Source organism: Phyllostomus discolor, chromosome 1, assembly GCF_004126475.2.
Source record: "Phyllostomus discolor isolate MPI-MPIP mPhyDis1 chromosome 1, mPhyDis1.pri.v3, whole genome shotgun sequence".
NCBI classification, from domain to species: domain Eukaryota; kingdom Metazoa; phylum Chordata; class Mammalia; order Chiroptera; family Phyllostomidae; genus Phyllostomus; species Phyllostomus discolor.
This window is the reverse complement of record NC_040903.2, coordinates 66037441-66055974: the sequence shown is the minus strand read 5'-3', so window position 1 is coordinate 66055974 and position 18534 is coordinate 66037441. Positions and strand designations below refer to the sequence as shown.

Here is an 18534-nt window from a genome sequence, read left to right as displayed (position 1 = left end):
TAACAAAGTACCACAACCCTGGTGCCTTGAAATAACAGTAATTTATTCTCTCACAGTTCTGGAGGCTGGAAGTGTGAAATCAAGGTGTCAGCAGGGCCGTGATCCCTCTGATGGCTGGAGGAGAATCTGTCCCATGTCACTGTTTTAGCTTCTGCTGGTTGCCAGCAATCCTGGGCACCACTCCAGCCTCTGCCTCTGACTTCACATAGTATTTTCTCACTGTGTCTGTGTGTCTTTATCCAACTTTTCCTCTTTTAATAAGGATATCAATCATATTGAATTTAGGATTCACCCTAATCCAGGAGGATCTCATCCTAACTTGATTACCTCTGCAAAAACCCTATTTCCAAATAAGATCACATTCACAAGTTCCAAGTAGACATGAACTTCAGGGGGATACTATTTAATCCAATTAAGAGGTGGAAAGTAGGAAAAATTAACAGGGGGAAAGGACTGGCAACTCAGAGACATCAGCGAGGAGTCCAATGTGGCAGACAGAACAGTGAGGAGCCCAAGCCCAGAGCAGCAACACTAGGCATGAAGAGGATATGAAAGGCAGAATCAGCTGGGTTGGATTCGAGGAGGAGGGAAGTTAAAGATGGCCCAGAGATCTGGGACTGGGTGTTTGGGTGAGGGGTAGTGCCCCCAGCCCAGGTAAGGAAGGAGAACGCTATAGTTAGTTTGGTGAGAAATTAGTTTGATGTCACTTTTCCTTGAACAAAGCTAACAAAAGATGTTGCTGTGGGTGGCTGTCCAGGCAGCGGACATTTAGAGCTGAAGTGCTGGGCAGAAGTTAAGGCACATAGAGGGCACTGAGGATAAATTCAGCAAAAGGAGATAGAGAACTTATCATCAGAGTGGATAGAAGCCGGGACTGAGAGACAGTGAATGAAGAGGACGGAGACAGGATTTTGGAGAACAGCTCAGCTGCACACTGGGCAGGAAGATGGAAGAGGGAGATGAAAGAGGGAGAATGAGGGAAGCCAGTGGGCAGGGACTGAGGGCAGAAAGGGGAAGAAAAGAATAGTTTTTTTTAATAAATCATGATTTAATCCTTTTATAAAATATAAACTTGCATTCTAGGACATTTCCTTTATATCTAGACAACATGCATGAAATTTTAGGATTTCTTCATAAAATAACATGGAATATATAGCAAATATTACTCATAAAAACATAATTCCTCAGAAATATATGTGTATTCAATCCTCAGCAATTTTAATATTATATGTTAATATTATATATGTTCAGACTTCTGATGAAGAAATCATTTTTGTCAATACATAGATAACATAATAACATGTTGCAAGTAAAGACACCATTTAAAAATTTTTTCTGTGTCCTGTCCTCTCTCTCTGTGCCTTTAAGATACTCACTGTTTTTAAACTTCACATAAGTATAGCCATGCAGTACACACCCTTTTGTGTCCAGCCTCTTTCACTTAAAGATGTATTCTTAGATCTACCCACGTTGTTGAGTGTAACAGAGATTCATTCACGTTCATTACTGTGCCTCATTCCATTATAAGGTTTGTCAGTATGAATATATAACATATTTATCTACCTCCAATTGGCATTTGGATAGTGTTAATTTTCGAGCTGTTATGAATAATGCTGCTATGAAATTCCTGGGCATGACTTTGGTGCTCATACAGACACATTTCTTTGGAGTATATGCCAAGATGTGAAGCTTATTTGTAAATGTCTCCCAATTTTAAATCTTTAACAAAATAGCTCAGGTAGGAAGATTATAGTGTGTTTCCCCTTTGGTGCAGAAAACAAGTGAAGTTTTAAACAGACAAATTTTAATGATGGAAAGCTAATCTGCAAACACCACAGCCAAGCAAGACTTTTCAAAGAATGTCGTAAGAAAGGCTTTTTGAAAAACACCATGAAGAAACCAAGTTAGGCCTCCTTAAAGAACAGCTCTGAAGAATTTGAAAGACAGAAAGAGCTCTGTTTTATTTGGAGAAAGCAGAAGTGTTCTAATTGCCAATTTCAGCCTGAAAACTGAAAAACAAAACACAACAGAAGGATCGAGTGTAACTCCATATACTCTGTGACTTTTTCGAAGTACTGCAAGTTGCAATTCTCAGAGCTTCATTAAGATAAAATAAGTCATTTTGCTTTTTCACCAGGGAGTCATATAATCTCTTTAATTAAGAGGAAATAAAACAGTTATTCCCCTCTGAAGGCCTGGTGCGTGCTAGTTCAGTCCCGACAAGTAAATTTACACAGCCGTGTTGGTGTGACACCTTGCTGTTCCTTCTCCGCACACCCTGCATACTCTGTTTGTGCCACCTTCCCAACAACACCTCATTAAATAGAATGACTGCGTGAGTGAACACTGAACCATTGTGTCCGTGGAGGGGCTGAACTCTGCCTCTCTGTGACCTCAGTTCCTGTGAAGAATGAATTTGTAGAATGGTCAAGGAGACACCTGAGCTGATCTATGGCACCTTGGAGTCTGAAGTTCTGTTCATGCAGGAAGGAAGCAAGAGCGCTGTCTGCTCCTAGAGATATGATGTCTGTATTCAGGTCACTGGCTCCAGGCTGGCCTTCAGCAGATGGGAGGAATGAGGCCAAAGTCCCCAGGGCCTGTTCCCTCATGTCCCAAACACAGTTCATCTGGGATCAATTTTACACCCCTCTCAACTTTAAGAATTGCATCACTCTATGTGTTTTGCTCTAACATTAACCTCAACTAAATTCATCTAGTGCCATTATTGAATCTCTCCATTACACAATGGAGATGCTGTTAAGGTTATCTTGTAAATGAATACCAGACATTTTCCAGTAAGCACCTCCCCATCACCACCACACACACTTTTTAACCAACTTTGCTTCCTCACAAGAACTCTCTCTGTTTTATTCAACAGAAGAACAATTTTCCCTCAGTAAAAGGGAACAAGTGATTGTTCACAAAACTAGACTGCTGTACACACACAAGCCCAGTGTGGTGGTTATATCACTGATTCTGGATCCAGAAGAATGGGGCTCATATTCAAGTTCTGCCATTGGACTAACTGTGAGACTATGAGTAAGTGACTTAACCATTCTGTTCCTGAGTTTCCCTGTCTGCTAAATGGGAAGGGTGAAATTAATAACCACCTCACTGGGCTGTTGTGAGGATTAAATAAGTTCATATTTATAAGGCACAGAGTAAATGATTAGAAATGAGTAGATAGATAGCTAAGCAAATGAGCAATCAGTAAGATCTTACTTAGAAATTAGAAATGCACATACTTAGATGTAAAAGACCTGCCTCACTTATACAATATCTAACATCTAACTTATTGTGAGCAAAAAGGCTGTTATTAAACAACAATACCAATACACAATCTAAGAATAGTTCATAAAAATAGCCTTCCAATAATTCACCACTCTAGCATTTCCAGTCACAAGATTAATAGCTTGGTGTTTGCAGTACACAACAAAAATCATTACAACTTCAATGTAAGTTTAATAGAAAATAGCAAACTCACTAAATATTTAATGTTCAATTTTGTTAAATTAATTAAATGAATTATTTAATTTATTAGCTGCTATTTTGTAATGATTATTTATGTGTCTAAGAAAGTAAAGGTACCTACATTGTCCCTTTCAAAAATGCTCAAGAAATGATGTCCTAAAGGTCACTGTTATCATTTTTTTCCAAACACAGCTAGTGACCTTAAAAATAAGTGGGAACATAAAGAGATTAGCAACAGAATGAACTGGAGGCCTACTATAAATTTAGGGAGGCAGTGGGATCAGCCTTACTGATAAAAGTCATTGGTAACAAGTCTTTCTTTGCTCAACCAAGTCTCAAGGGAACATGCAACCGTATTTAAGGTGTTGGTGCTCTCGTATATCTTAGCACGTAGTGGGAATTCTAAACTCCTTTATTGCTTACGCTACTGATCCTTTATTAGATTAGCTTTGAATTTGGGAGATTTGAAATTGAGTAACTGACAAGTGTTATCAATTTTATACAGCTCATATCTGATTAGGTATCTCGGGCCAAAGTCTTTCAAGATTCAACATTTTCTTTGCTTTGATATTGTCTCAAGGCCAAAGGGAAATTTTATGAAGGGGACTATTTGGATGAATTACCCTTTGTTTTGCTTAGTGTGGTTTTAGTTTCCATTCATCCCAACAGGTGTGTTTGGCATAGGTCATACAGAGATGCATAAGGGAACCATTAATAAAGATTCTCTTAAATTGCCTGTAAATGTGAACTTCCGTGGGTAGATGGATCTCACATCTTATTGCTAATCACTAGTTTATGCCCATTATTGGAATGTCCATGGGACACAGCTGGACCCATTTGGATCAATAAAGTCTTGGTTTAAAAAGGGGAATTAGTATTAGGGAATTTTCTGAACCAGTAATTTTGCTTATTAAAGGAGATTATAAATTGAATTAAAAATGAGATGCCATTTTCCCTCATCACATTGCCCCAAATTCAAAAGTTGGCTCTCATACTATGTGACTAACTGAGGCATTCTCTCTATTGAGGGGTGTAAATAGATACAACCTCTCTCTCTATATATATGGGCTTGGATATCTTTAAACCCTGTGTAACTTTTACAAATGAGAAAGAACTGTCAAAACGTCTGTACAAGATTTGGGAGAACATGGCAAGGCTCTGTTCTGCGACCTGCATTTGTTAGAGTGCAGGTGGTGGGGCTGAGGTTGTTATCCTGGAACATTCTCAGTTTGCCTGCTGGTGCTGATTGCAGAATCTCTACAAGTCCCCTTTACTCGAAACTGTACAGCCAGTGACAGGTAGCAAGCCTGAAAGACCAGATGACTTATTATGCGTTTCTCTCCATCATGAGCCCAGCGCACCACTGCATGTGCCTGACACCAATTTCACTGCTTGTTAGTTTTAAAAGTCTTGAAATTCATCCTTGTGAGCAGGCAGGGTGGGAGGATGTAGGAACCAGGGCTGGAGTGGGGTGGATGGGACAGATGTGGAGGAATAGAGTCTTTGTCCTTATCTGAGATGCTGTCAAAATTGAAAATGCATTGTGAATGGGGAAGACAAGGTTGGTTGTGTCAACGATCTGACACAAACACGGGAAGAATGAGGCAGACACTGCGGGCATGGTCTGCTGGCACCACTGCCCCGATCCACTGCAGTGCCAGCCTGCGGGGGTCCCTACAGAGGCAAGCCTTTAAATTAACATCTGTCCTGAGGGACAGCTACACCAGACAGGAGAACCTTTATAACTAGACCCAGACAGGCAGCTGTCTGTGGGGCCAGCAAAAGAGACTGTTTCACTAAAACAAGCATAATATCTTTAAAAATCCTCTTTCTTTCTAGTTTTAAGTTAAGGCAGAAGCTTGACAGACAGAACGTCAATAAGGAATGACCACTGTTACATGTATCATTGTGGGGGTGCTTGCAGAATAAACTGGGTCTATAGACTACAACTGAATGGTCAAAATAAAAGCCACTGATTTTGCCTTTAAAATTTTTTCAGTAATTATTTAATTTTTGTTTCAAATTTCTACTTAGTTTCACCAATCGAGGTATACAAATGGTTAACATGGGTATCTAAATGACCAATTCAGGGCAACTTTATGGTGGTCTGATCCACTGCTTTGTGCCTGACCTTCAAATAAATGCTTTTGCTGAGTAGGAAATCACTGCACTAGGGTGGACAGAGAGACCATTTCGGAAAAACATTTTGCATATTCCGTTGCCCACTGCCCCAGGGGCGCATGCCATTGCACTCCACAGAGATCATTTGATATGTATGGAACTGTGCTCTAGTTGAAGCAAGGACCTCACCTCTGCAGAGTACTCACGCTGCTGAAGTGGGTAATTTCTTTTTAAGTCTGTAGAATAACATAGTTCTCTCTGGAAGGATGGTGTATCCACAGTGTCCTTAGGGAAGACTGCGGGGACACCAGCTTCCTGTCTGTACGGGGACTTCAGCCAATCCCCACCCTCCAGAGACTCTTCTTCTATCTGAGTCCTGTCACCAACATGTTGTGAAGATTTTTCATAGACATGGGAGAAGGAGGTGGTCACCAAGATTCAAACAGAAACAAACTCTAAATTTTAAAATACAACCATAAATATTATTATTTAAGTATGTAGAACAAATCTAGCATTTGTCTACTCTATCAGGTGTTTTGCTGAGTAATTATTCTCAGTTGGTGAACCACAGCCTGGTGGTCTGGTCAGATCTTTCCTTGGTGGTCAGTAATCTTTGATCAATGGGTAAAGTGTATTTTTTTCATCTGTGATTTATACCATCAAAGTGATATCTCTGGGGTGGAATCAGGATCCACTGCTGCCTGTACTGAGTCCTTGGTTGCCACCTCCTGAAACCCAGTGGTCTCGGGTTCAAACCCGTAGATCCATCATAGCCCCAGCCATACTTCTGTCACTTATTGCTGCAAATCCCTTCCTCAGGAGGCGTGCTCTGCAACTCACTCGTTCTTGCTCATTGCCTTTCCTATGGGGAGGGAGGAATGTTCTCCTTTCCCCTTTTATCAGTGAGCTCTCCCTCACCCCCCAAGTCCCAGAGTGAGTGCCGCCAATGAGGAAGTACACTCTTCTTTCATACACCCCCCCCAAAAGATAGTACGGTAGTCCCCATTTATTCATGGTTTCACTTTCCATGGTTTTAGTTACCCAGTCAACTGCGGTCCAGAAATATTGAATGCAAAATCCGAAAATGAACAATTCATAAGTTTTAAATTGTGTATTATTCTGAGTATTGTGATGAAAGCTTGCACCATCTCACTCCACCCTGCCTGTGATGGGAATCACTCCTTTGTCCAGCATCTCCACACTATGTCCGCTTCCTGCCCACGAGTCACTTAGTAGCCATGTGGGTTATCTGACCTACTGTCACTGTAGCTCAGTTATTGTGTTCCAGTCACCCTTATTTTACTTCATAATGGCCCTAAAGCCATTCATATAACTTTGATTAGAATAGGTTGTTATAATTGTCCTATTTTATTATTAGTCATTGTCTCTTCCTGTGCCTAACTTATAAGTCAAACTTTACTATAGTTACACATGTATAGGGAATATATATGTATAGTGTTCAGTACTACCCACAGTTTCAAGCATCCACTGGAGGTCTTGGAACATACCCCTAGCAGATAGAGGGATATACCGTATACAATTACGTCACATCTTGCCATGTCTTCTCAAGACTGCATGGCCTTGAAGAAGGAGCTGTGTCTTAACCTTCTTAGCAGGACTAATATTCATCCCAGTATCTGGCCCAGTTTCTGAATAAATATTTGTTGAAAGGATGAATGAATAAATAAACAAAAACTCAGATTTTATATAAGCATCAACAAAACTTCTTCATAATTACCAAAAATATATCAATTAAACATTAATATAGTCACTAAAAGAGCTTCCCCAATCTGCCCAAGCTATTCTTTACTGTGTTTTCATCTACTGATAGGCACTGATGGCAGTAAACCTGCCTTATAATAATGTATCTTCAAGGGTTTCCCTGCCTTCAGACTGGTGAGGTCCTTCTGCTTCTAGGGAACCAACTTACCCCACATGGCTCATACATATCATCCACTAACACCAGAATTCATAATAAGTGTCTCATAAATGAGACATTCCACTACCACTACCAATGCCCCTAGTCCACTACCAATTTCCTCATTCTCTTTTCACATTAACACCCTTCTGATCAATTTCTCCCTTTTGGAAATAAAGTGATTAGCTCCCAAAGCTAATAGGATATTCTTGATACATACTCCTTGGAAGCCTAGCTCAAGGATACTAATCACTGACACTGCTCAAATGATGCAGTTTCTTGTCCTTGAAGTTTGCTATTTATACTCTAGAAGAAGCCACTGCCATGGACTGTCCTTAAAGCTTAAAAAATGGTCTTAGAAAATAGCCATATGGCCCTGGCTGGATTGCTCAGTTGGTTAAAGCATCATCCTGATATGCCTAGGTTGTGGGTTTGATTCCTGGTCAGTGCACATACAAGAATCATCAATGAATGCATAAATAACTAGAATAAGAAATCAAAGCCCTGGCTGGCGTAGCTCAGTGGATTGAGCGCGGGCTGGGAACCAAAGTGTCCCAGGTTCGATTCCCAGCCAGGGTACATTCTTGGGTTGCAGGCCATAACCCCCAGCAACCGCACATTGATGTTTCTCTCCCTCTCTCTCTCTCTCCCTCTCTCTCTCTCTCTCTCTCTCTCTCTCTCTCTCTCTCTCCTCTCTCTCTCTCTCTCTCTCTCTCTCTCCCCCTCCCCGCTCTCGCTCTCTCTCTCTCTCCCCCTTCCCTCTCTAAAAATAAATAAATAAATCTTAAAAAAAAAAAAAAAAAAAAAAAAAAAAAAAAGAAATCAATGTTTCTCTCTCTCTCCCCCTTCATATCTCTCTCTAAATCAGTACGTAACAATTTTGTTAAAGTAGCCATGTAACATCATTGCTGGGGATAGGATACTGCTTTAAATGAAAAATATTAACTGTTTCCCATCAGTTGATACCTTATCCATTCTAAGAAGAGGATTAATAAAATAAACAAGTGTATCTTTTATGAAGTTTCAACTATTCCAAATACTTCATCCAATGAAATTCATAAGAAAAGGGGCTAGAGAAAACCTGGTTTTGAAAGCCCTCCTGAAGTTTCTGGGAGACCAGAAAAATACTGCATCTGTGTAACACAAATCTTCCCCAATAGTCTCCTGGGTGTATGGTTGATAGCTCACCCATCTTAGCTGGTGAAAGGAGGCACCCAGCTTTTTGAGTACCTGATGGCAGCTGTAGTTTTAACAGAGGATAGCAGCAGCTAGTGGAGTGTTCGTTGCTGGCATTGCTTGCACTGGTCATTGCATCAAGTACAGACAGGGCAAACACAGTAGCTGATAGGGAGCTCTGTGAATATGAGTTTGCTCATCAGGGAAATATATTTTCTATACATTTTTGGCTATTGGAGCCACTCATCACAGCACTGTGCCCCCTCCCTCCCTAGTGCCTTTGCCCAACAGAAGATGCCTGTCAGGAAGCCCACTCCAATTCTTCTATTGGAGGCCTGAGAACAGAATCCAAACCATAACTCAAAAAATGCTTATGTACAGTTTATGACTGACTGTCAAGCTAAACCACTCGGACAGGCTCCAAATGTGCTTTAGAAATAATATGGTGCTTTTTAATCAATTTTTTCTGTGTTCTTTACTTCATGGTTGCTTTGTTTAAATGTTAAGTGCCAAATTAAGTGGATCTGTGTGTCCTCTGGGAAAATGAAAATTCATGGAAAGATACTAAACTGGAGAGTTTCATCTGTTCCCACTTTAGAGAGCTCTGATGAGAAGAGGGGAAGTTTTATTACGGAGCAAAGACCATTTATGTTTATAGTTTCTTCTCAGTTTCATGTGGGCTACCTTATTTTTTGTTATCAATATTGGCTGCTAAGTGGTCACACCCTGTTTGGAGTCAGAGACGACTGGAGTTTGCCTGGATCGTTTGCTCGGAAATGTTTAGGGAACAGAAGTTGCTTGCAGACCATGGCTGTTTTTCGTACCAGAGTCACAGTGAGAATAGCCACTCTAGGTCTGACAAGCAAGTGCTCCTGAGAGACTTTTCTCAGGCCTAAGAAGTTGTCTACGGGGATGGTCTTTCTTAAGATATAAAATTTCCACCTTGAAAGGGAAAGATATTCTGACACAGGCTACAACCTGGATGAACCTTGAAAACATTATGCTAAGTGAAATGAGCCAAACACAAAAGGGCAAATATTGTCTGATGTCACTTATAGGAGGAACCAACAGCACTCACATTCATAGAGATGAAAAGTAGGATGCTGGTTGCCAGGGGCTGGAAAGCAGGGAGGATGGGGGTTGTTATTGAATGAATCTGAGTCTCAGTTTTACAAGAGGGAAAGAGCCCTGAAGACTGGCTGCCCAACGGTGTGAATGTACTTAACAATACTGAGCTTTACACTTAAACATAGTGAAGTTGGTAGACTTCATGTAACATGTATTTTGCCACAATTCAAACTTTTGCAGTAGAAAAGAAGCAAACTTTGGAGGCAAGAAAGAAGACATTTGCATGGTTTAGTGGATATTCTTTAACTGGCAGAAGCTTGAGAAGTTGACACAAAAGATTAAGTTTTTCCCCTTGATGTTTATCTACTCTTGCAGAGGAGGGGGTGGGGTGGAGGACGGGGGAGAGTGTGAGGGTATCTAATAATATTCTGAGGAAAAATTTAGTACCCCCACAATTTTCGTTTCCTTGTTTTTCACAAGACTATGTGCTGTTCTGTCATCGTGTACAGAACAAGGTCTGATGCGTGTTTTACAAAGAACTATTGATGGCGTGTCTGTGTGAATTGCCCTAGCCTTGGTCACAGCCAACTTCTGTGAGACCCACTGCCCCCATCTACAATACACTCCAGTGTGTTTGGCCATTTATGAAAGGTCAGAAATGAACTGAGAAATGGCTAGAGTCAAAAACATGTGGCCCTATAAATATCAGAGCCAGACAGTTTAGTCCATTTTTTCCCACTCTGGCTTCTCACCCCATGTCCCTGTCTCTTTCTCTTTCGCCCACCGCTGAGGTTCCCTGTGTTTTGCGCAGCGCCTCAGACTGGGAAGTTGTGCTGTAAAGAGGAAGCAGTGGCCAGATTCATCACCTGGAGATATCACTTTGTGCCCAGTCTGGTCCCAGAGCACCATTAATATAGCTTTCTTTAAAAAAAAAAAAAAAACCTTTAAGATCTGTGGCTACAAAGCACCAGCAGTACAGTCTGCGATGTTCTGTTTTGTTTTAAGGGTTTCCACTTCTCATTAGTGGCAATTCTGCCTTGTGACTAAATTTGACGCCAGCCGTGGTTTCTGAGCTGAGAGTGTGCAGGTTTGGGCTGTCAGCCTAAGAACAAATCGGAACAGTCATTATGACGTTAGCTGCCAAACTGGAAGACTTTGAAGTAACGCTGGAACATCTGCTCATGGACGTGTTTGTAAGTAAAGGCTTTCGTTTACTCCACACACAATAGTTCCTCCTCTGCCACCCCCAAAGTCTTTGTTTGCGACTGTCCCCATTACTGAATCTGAATCTGCTCCGCAATTGTGCAGTTCTCATGCAGCAGTGTCCTTACGTCTTACTCCTGAGCCTTGCGGGGAGAAAACCATAAAGTCTCTAAATGCCTGAGTGGGGCGGGATGGTCTGTACAGATTACATAGCAGAGAAGTGACTTTTTAAATCAACTACTTCCAGAAGTCTAAAGAAATGGGGTGAAGAAATATAACACAGTTGTCAGAAGAGACAAAAGCAGCTTCAGTAGGCATTCCTTAAGAGATTCAGATTTGTGTGTGAAGTGGAATGATCGGTCCAGAAAAAGGGGGAGGGGAGGCTCAAAATACTGTGTTTTTCAGGTGGAGAATGCTGAGGGCAGGACAAAGTGAGAACTTCACTCTCACGGAGCCCCAGTGCCTGGACCCTGGCCACTTCCATAGGTATTATGTTACCAAGAGTTGATTTTATAGGATGAGGCTGTTTGTGTGACTCATTTTTAAAGAAACAGCAGCTGACAAGGACACTTCTGTTCTTGTGATGCTTTTAAGAAACACAATCTTTGAAAACTCCTGGCATTTATAGCAACTTAAACATCACTTCTACCCCAAACCAACCACAAACCCTCTTAGTGTTTTCTCAGGATTTTCTGCTGGTGACAGGTCTGTCTGTTTTGCATTATTGATGGGGTTTGGGGAACTACAGACTGTGTAAAACATGCAGGTGGTAACACAGCTGAAAGGTGTTCTCCTTCCAAGAACAACACGGGCGCTGCCTCGGGAAAGGCGGCTGTGGTACATTTTGAGGACAAGCCAGTCTGCGTCTCAAATCTGGAAAAGGCTGCGGAGGGTGGGCTCTCTCACCATACATCACTGGGTCCCTTTCAGGAACCCTTCAGGAAATGATGTGTTTTGGCAGATGTGAGAGTCTGGGGCTTTTTTTCTTTATTAATTTATAATTTGTCTTCAAATTGAGGTAACATTCTGCTGGCAGGATGCCTAGAAGGAATTAGCCTTTCCAGGCTGGGTACCAGAATTCATTTGACCATAGGGTAAGGAAGTTATGACTTAAAGAGGAAAGTGTCAAGAAAGCAGAGCATCCTTCTGGGTTTCCAGTGATGGGAGGTTTGTGGCCAGCGGCGACCTTACTTTATCTGAAGTAGGAATAGAGAATGAGTGGCAGGATGGGGAAGTTTCTTTGAAAGCTGATGTCCTCTGACCAGCCACCTCAGCCCGCCTCTGTGGGGGCTTTGGGGAGGGGGGTAGGCTCCCCTGTGGGATGGACTGTGACATGGCAAAGGGCCCGTGTGCATTTGCTCATCTCAGGGGCAAAATTCACTAGGGAGTTGTTTTATTTAAATATGGCAAAGTCATTAATGTATTCCCTTTTTCTCCTTAACTGCCCCTACCCCACCCCATTTCCCCAACACCTCTGCCACCATGATCTTGTTTGGAAGCTCCAAGATGCACTCACTCCCTTTTGAAAGAAAATGCAGTCACACGGTCCATCCTTTTCTGTAAATACAGCCCACATTTTCACGGCCCCAGCTGAGTTCTCTAGCTCGGATGAGCTGTCTGTTCTCCTGCGTTCAACACTCCTCCAGTTCATCCTGCAGTGGCCATCTCCAGAGCAACCACCCTGCACTCCAGTTTTGTAATTAACAAAAAACTCTTTCTTAGACTAGTTTTAGGTTCACAGCGAAATTGAGCAGTAAGTACACACACACACACACACACACACACACACACACCACCCTCCCTATGGACATTCCACACTAGAGTTGTTACAATCAATGAACCTGCATGGACACATCATTATCACCCAAAGTCAATAGCTTCCATTAGGGTTCACTCCTGGTGTTGTACATGCTAGGTTTTCCAGCAGGGTAAGGACATGAATCCTTCATTGCAGTAAGTACAGGACAGTGTCACTGCCCTAAAAATCTCTGTGCTACATGTACTCATCCCTCCCTCCCCTCTAACAGCTGGCAATTACTAATCTTTTTACTGTCTTCATAGTTTTTTTCTTTTCCAGAATGTTAAAATCATACAGTATGTAACCTATTCAGATGGTCTTCTTTCACTTAGAAATATGCAGTTAAATTTCTAACGTGTCTTTCTATGGCTTGGTAGCTCATTTCTTTTTAGCATTGGGTAGTATTCCATTGTCTGATTTACTACATTTATTTATCCACTCATCCACTAAAGGACATCTTGATTGCCTCCAAGTTTGAACAATTATGAATAAAACTGCTATATATCCATATGCAAGTTTTTATGAGGACATATGTTTCAATTAATTTGGGTAAATACTAAAAAGCTCCATTGCTGGATCACATGGTAATAATAGTAAGTTAAGTTTTGCAAGAAACTGCCAAACTGTCTTCTAAACCTCCAAAGTGTACCATTTTAAATTCTGACAAGCAGTGAACTCTCATACATTGTTGCTCCACATTCATGCCAACATGTGGTGTTGTCAGTGTTTTGGATTTTAGCCATTCTAATCAGTGTGTAGTGATATCTCATTGTTGTCTTAATTTGCAACTCCCTAATCATATATTATGTGGGACATATTTTCATAGGCTTCATTGCCATTAGCCTATCTTCTTTGGCAAGGTGTCTCTTCAGGTTTTTTGTCCACTTTTTAATCTGGTTGTTTGTTTTCTTATTGTTGATTTTAAGGGTTTATTGTATATTTTAGATACCAGTCATCTGTCAGATATGTCTTTTACAAATATTTTTCTCCCAGTCCATGGTTTTTCTTCTTATTTTATCGACAGTGTGTTTTTGCAGAGCAGAAAATTTTCATTTCAATGAGCTCTGCAATCTAATTTGTCAATTCTGAGTTTCATGGGCCGTGTCTTGGTGTTGTATCTAAGACGGCGTGACCATGTCCAATGTCACCTGTGTTTTCTGCTGTGTCATCTTCTGGGGGCTCATAGTTTTGTGTTTTATATTTAAGTCTATGATCCATTTTGAGTTAATTTTTGTGAAGGGCATAAGGTCTATGCTTAGATTCATTTTTTTCCATGTGGATGTTCAGTTATTCCAGCACCATTTAGTGAAAAGATTGTCTTTGCTCCATTAGACCACCCTTGCTCCTTTGATAAATCAGTTGATTAGATTTATGGAGATCTCTTTCTGGACTCTCTACTCTGTTCCGTCAAATCCATTTGTCTATTCTTGCACAATACCACACTGTTTTAATTGTTGTAGTTCTACAGTACACCAATTAATGTCAACTCTCCAATTTTGTTCTTTTCCTTTGATATGGAGGTGACTAATCTGGGCTTTTTGCCCCCTATATAAATTTCAGAATCAGTTTGTTGAGAACTCATTGGGATTTTTATTAGGATCATGTGGAATCAATCTATAGCTCAAGTTGGGAACAACTGGCATTTTGACACTGTTGAGTCTTCCTGTCATGAACATGGAATACTTGTCCATTTATTTAGTCCTCTGTTGATATCTTTCACCAGGTTTCCCATTTTCCTCATACAGATCTTGTATTTTGTTAGAATTACACCTAAATATTTCATTTTGGGGTGCTAATGTAATTGGTAATGTGTTTTTAATTTCAAATTCCACTTGTTCATTGCTGGTATAGAGGAAAGCAATTTACTTTTATATATTAACCTTGTATCCTGTAACCTCGCTATAATTGTTCCAGGAGTATGTTTTTTGATTCTTGCAGATTTTCTGCATGGACAATCATGTCACCTGTGAACAATCACAGTCTTGTTTTTTCTTTCCCAATCTGTATACTTTTGGTTTCCTCTTCTTATTACATTAGCTAGGACTCCCAATACAATGATTAACAGCAGTGGGGAGGGGGGCATCCTTGTTCCTGAGCTTAGCAGGAAAGCTTCAAGTTTCTCATCATTGAATGTGATGTTAGCTGTAGGCTTTTTGTAGACGTTGTTTATCAAGTTGAGGAAGCTCCCCTCTATTCCTAGTTTAGTGAGGGTATTTATCATGAATGGGTGTTGGATTTTTTTCACATATTTTCTCTGTATCATTTCCTCTGGTAAAATGGAAAATTCCTCTGGTTTTCTCTTTAGGGCCATCCTTGTTAAGAAGAGCAGAATACTCTGACATACTTCCATGTAGACATCCCTAAAGAATATTGAGAATGAGCTCTAAACTTGCATGGACTTGGGTCTCAATCCCAGCTCAGCACCCTCTCTAGTCATGCGACTGTCTACAAGTGTTTAATCTTTCTGAGCTTTCTGAGCTTTGATTTCCTTATCAATACAATGTAGCTAATACTACACAGTTTAGAGGATCACAGTGAATATTGAAAAGAGATAATTTGGAGCAAGTAATAGGGCCATGCCTGATTCAAAGGAGGTACTGGGTGAGTTAACCCTCTTCTGCTCCCAGAAAAGGTATTGGTTTAAGTCCCTACCCACAAAAAGTTACTTTTCATTCCTTTACTCCTCTAACTGTCTCTTATTGTTATCACAGAAGTACCCCCTTGAATTATCAGGGATTTGTGTTCTGTCAAAGCACAGTATTTACTCCCTACTCTAACCACAGCTGTGGCTGTTTCTCTGGCTACCAAAATGGCAAGAGGCACTAGGTCCTGAGCTCTGCAGCCAACAGGGGGCTGGAGCCCTGGGGGACAGGACTGTGCTGGGTTTCTTTGGCTCTCCAGCTGGGCTTCTGTGGTGGGGCCTCTGAGCAAGGTGACTTTGAGATGCATTCCCAAAGTCAGTTCCCTGGAGAGAGACAATAAGATTGTCTGACATCCTACAGGGCTTGGGAAGATAAAATTCCACATAACAATGAGGGCACCTGACATCCATAGGACAGTATCTCCCTTCTCATCCTTGCTAGGGACTGCTGGCTTGCTCACAGGAGTCTAATTGTCTAGAAAGAATATTTCCATCAGAGGGCCATTAGCATTGACTTTCCTCTATAGCTCCTAGCATTCTCATTAGGATGTCATCCCACTATCTCAAGAACAGCTGTTTCCATATTGACACTTCCTTTCCAGGATTACAAAAGGCCACTGGGGGGTTTTGTGGGATTGCAAGGCTTCTGCAAGATGAGATAAAAGGGACACATTAGATCTGGTGTTTCATAATTAGTTGTCACCACTCTGGGGCTCCCAGAGCTGCTGCAATGCTGCTGAATTCATGAACAAAAATAATACACATATGCATGTGAACAAACATATACATGCAAACACACACACATACACACATACCACTACATCAAAGTAAAGAGCACAAAAGGTGAAGTCAGTCAAATCTTATGAATGACACGTCAGAACTAGCTCCAGAATTGCTGGCAATGCCATTGCTGATGTAGTTGTAGTGCTTCTTCTCTCTGTCTATCCTCATCTTGTTTCAAAGGCTTGAAGGGGCTTCTGTCCAAAGCATAGGTTGGAGAGTTTGCATTCAGCACCCATGTCACTAGCAGATCCATGGACTAAGAACCTATAACGTACACGGAAGGAAAGAAAACAGGAAATTAATCAGGCCACCTGAAAAGCTATTTATTGCATTAGATCACCCAATCATCTAGATTCAAGTTTGTCCATTCAGAAAGAGGCTGGGCAGCTCCAGCTCTCCCTTCCAGCATTCCACGCACACTTTCTCAAGACCATCAGTGACCTTCTGATTGCTACCCACTGCTCTCAGTTTTTATCTGACTTAAACTCTCTAACATTGCTCCATCTGTTTATAATTTAATTCTTATTTTTATCAAAATTATACATATGCCTGGCAATGTTAATAACATTTTAAAGTTCAAGAGTACTACAGGGCTTATAAAGAAAACAAGCACTAAGACGCTTTCAATCTCTGAGCCCCTCTCTCCAGGGGCACCTGTGGATATCTCTTTCAGCTGTTCCTTCTAGTAATTAACTCTAGGCTCTCATAATATAATTACACTGTGATTTCCTAATTACTCCATTTCTGACATTTTATGCTGCTACCCTGAAGAGGATGAGGCTTTAACTTACTTAAAGCCTTACTCCAAGCCCTGCAAGCACACAAGTATCTCTTTTTTCTTTTCAATATATCTATATCACAGTTTAAATCAAATGTCAGTTTTATCATGACTACCAAATATTGTTTATGGCAGAGAAGTGTTACATATCTTGGATGTTATGTCTTTATGTTTTTCCAGGAGTTAATAACTACTTCGTTTCATTGTCTGCTTAATATTCTAGGTATCCCTCAATCATTTCTCAGTTCTTCAGTAGAACTGTGTATCTTCCCTCAACTTGGGAAACTCACTGAATAATCAACATATTCTCTTTTTTTTCTAATTTTTGAGACATTCTTTCTCGGTCCCTTCATCCTCCTGCAACAGTTGCACTAGCTTCTAAGTCTCTAGTGTGGCTGTCTTCTTGAGGCTCCTCTTTTCCATTATTCTGGGAACTCCCTTTTCTGGGAGCTCCCTGGGAACTCACCTGTCCTGTGATTAGTTCTTTCTTTCTTGGCATTTATATTCTTCTCTGTGTAGGTCTAACTTTCATTTGCTGGAGACTGTATTCCAGTAAACTTCTGAGAAGAGGTGAGTAAGAAGTAAAATTTTTGTTCTTGAATATCTGCCCTCACACTTAATAACATGTCCAGTGGTTACTTGTCTGCCAATAAAGCCAGAGCTGCATTTCCATGCTTGATTCTCAAGTTCCAGGTCAAAATGTTCAAGTACCAGAAGTTCTGTATGTCTAGAGCTACTTATTTTCATCTTCCCAAACCTCTGCCTCCTCTGGTGTACTTAACTAATAGAACCATCCTTCCTCTAGGCCCTCAGTATAGAGAAACACTGTATACCTCCCTCTATCATTTATGACTCCTCAGCATCTTCTGTTCAACTTCTCACCCCTACCCTACTTCTGAACTTAATCATTGCTTGTCTGGACAATTGCAACAACTTTGTAACTGCCCCCCTAGGCTTTCCATTGTACCATTCATCCTCTATCACTCAAGTTCAATAAATGTAAGTTAGATGGTATAATTTCCTTCCAAAAAAATAACTTGTAATGACTCCCTTTTGCCCACAGAATAAGGACTAAAGTATATTTTTGTATACTGTACAACTCAGAATCTGGTCTCATTATCACTTGCTACCACCTTTTTTCTCACACATGTGATTCTACTACCTCATTTAATTTTCAAAACAACACTCTGTATTCATGTATTCATGTTATGGAGGTTTAAAATTCAAATAGAATGGAGTACCCCTAAGCAAGCAGTTACAACTACAATCCCCTACCCATCCTCATTTATATCTAAGGATTTGTCCATTAAAGGAGAAATATCTAAGAGTTTGCCCATTCTGGTCACAATCTCCTGCTGAGAAACCCTTTGGCATTTGACTTCTGATATGTTGGGAATCCTCTAGGGCACATTCAAGATAAACCATGTTCCCATGATGTGAGACTTCCAGGCACCCATCTTTGTCATGGATCTGTAACAAACATGTTCTTTCTTCCCCTTGGGAAAATGCAGACCACGTAGCTTATCCCAGAGAGCCCTGAGCAAATGGGCAGGTGCTCTTGAAAGTGACATATTCCT

At 40.8% G+C, this 18534-nt stretch overlaps 1 protein-coding gene across 6 annotated transcripts in view; it reads left to right on the top strand.

Annotated features, from left to right (window-relative positions):
* FRMD4A (FERM domain containing 4A) overlaps positions 1 to 18534 on the top strand; it is a 584868-nt gene that overhangs the window by 240873 nt on the left and 325461 nt on the right. Inside the window, exon 1 of one of the 6 annotated variants that reach the window (XM_036023920.1) lies at positions 10675 to 10947. The exons of the other annotated variants lie outside the window; for them this stretch is intronic. Coding sequence (XP_035879813.1) covers positions 10882 to 10947 — 66 coding nt within the window. The 5' untranslated portion in view covers positions 10675 to 10881. Of the gene's footprint in view, positions 1 to 10674; positions 10948 to 18534 lie in introns of those variants that run through there. 6 annotated transcript variants of the gene reach the window in all.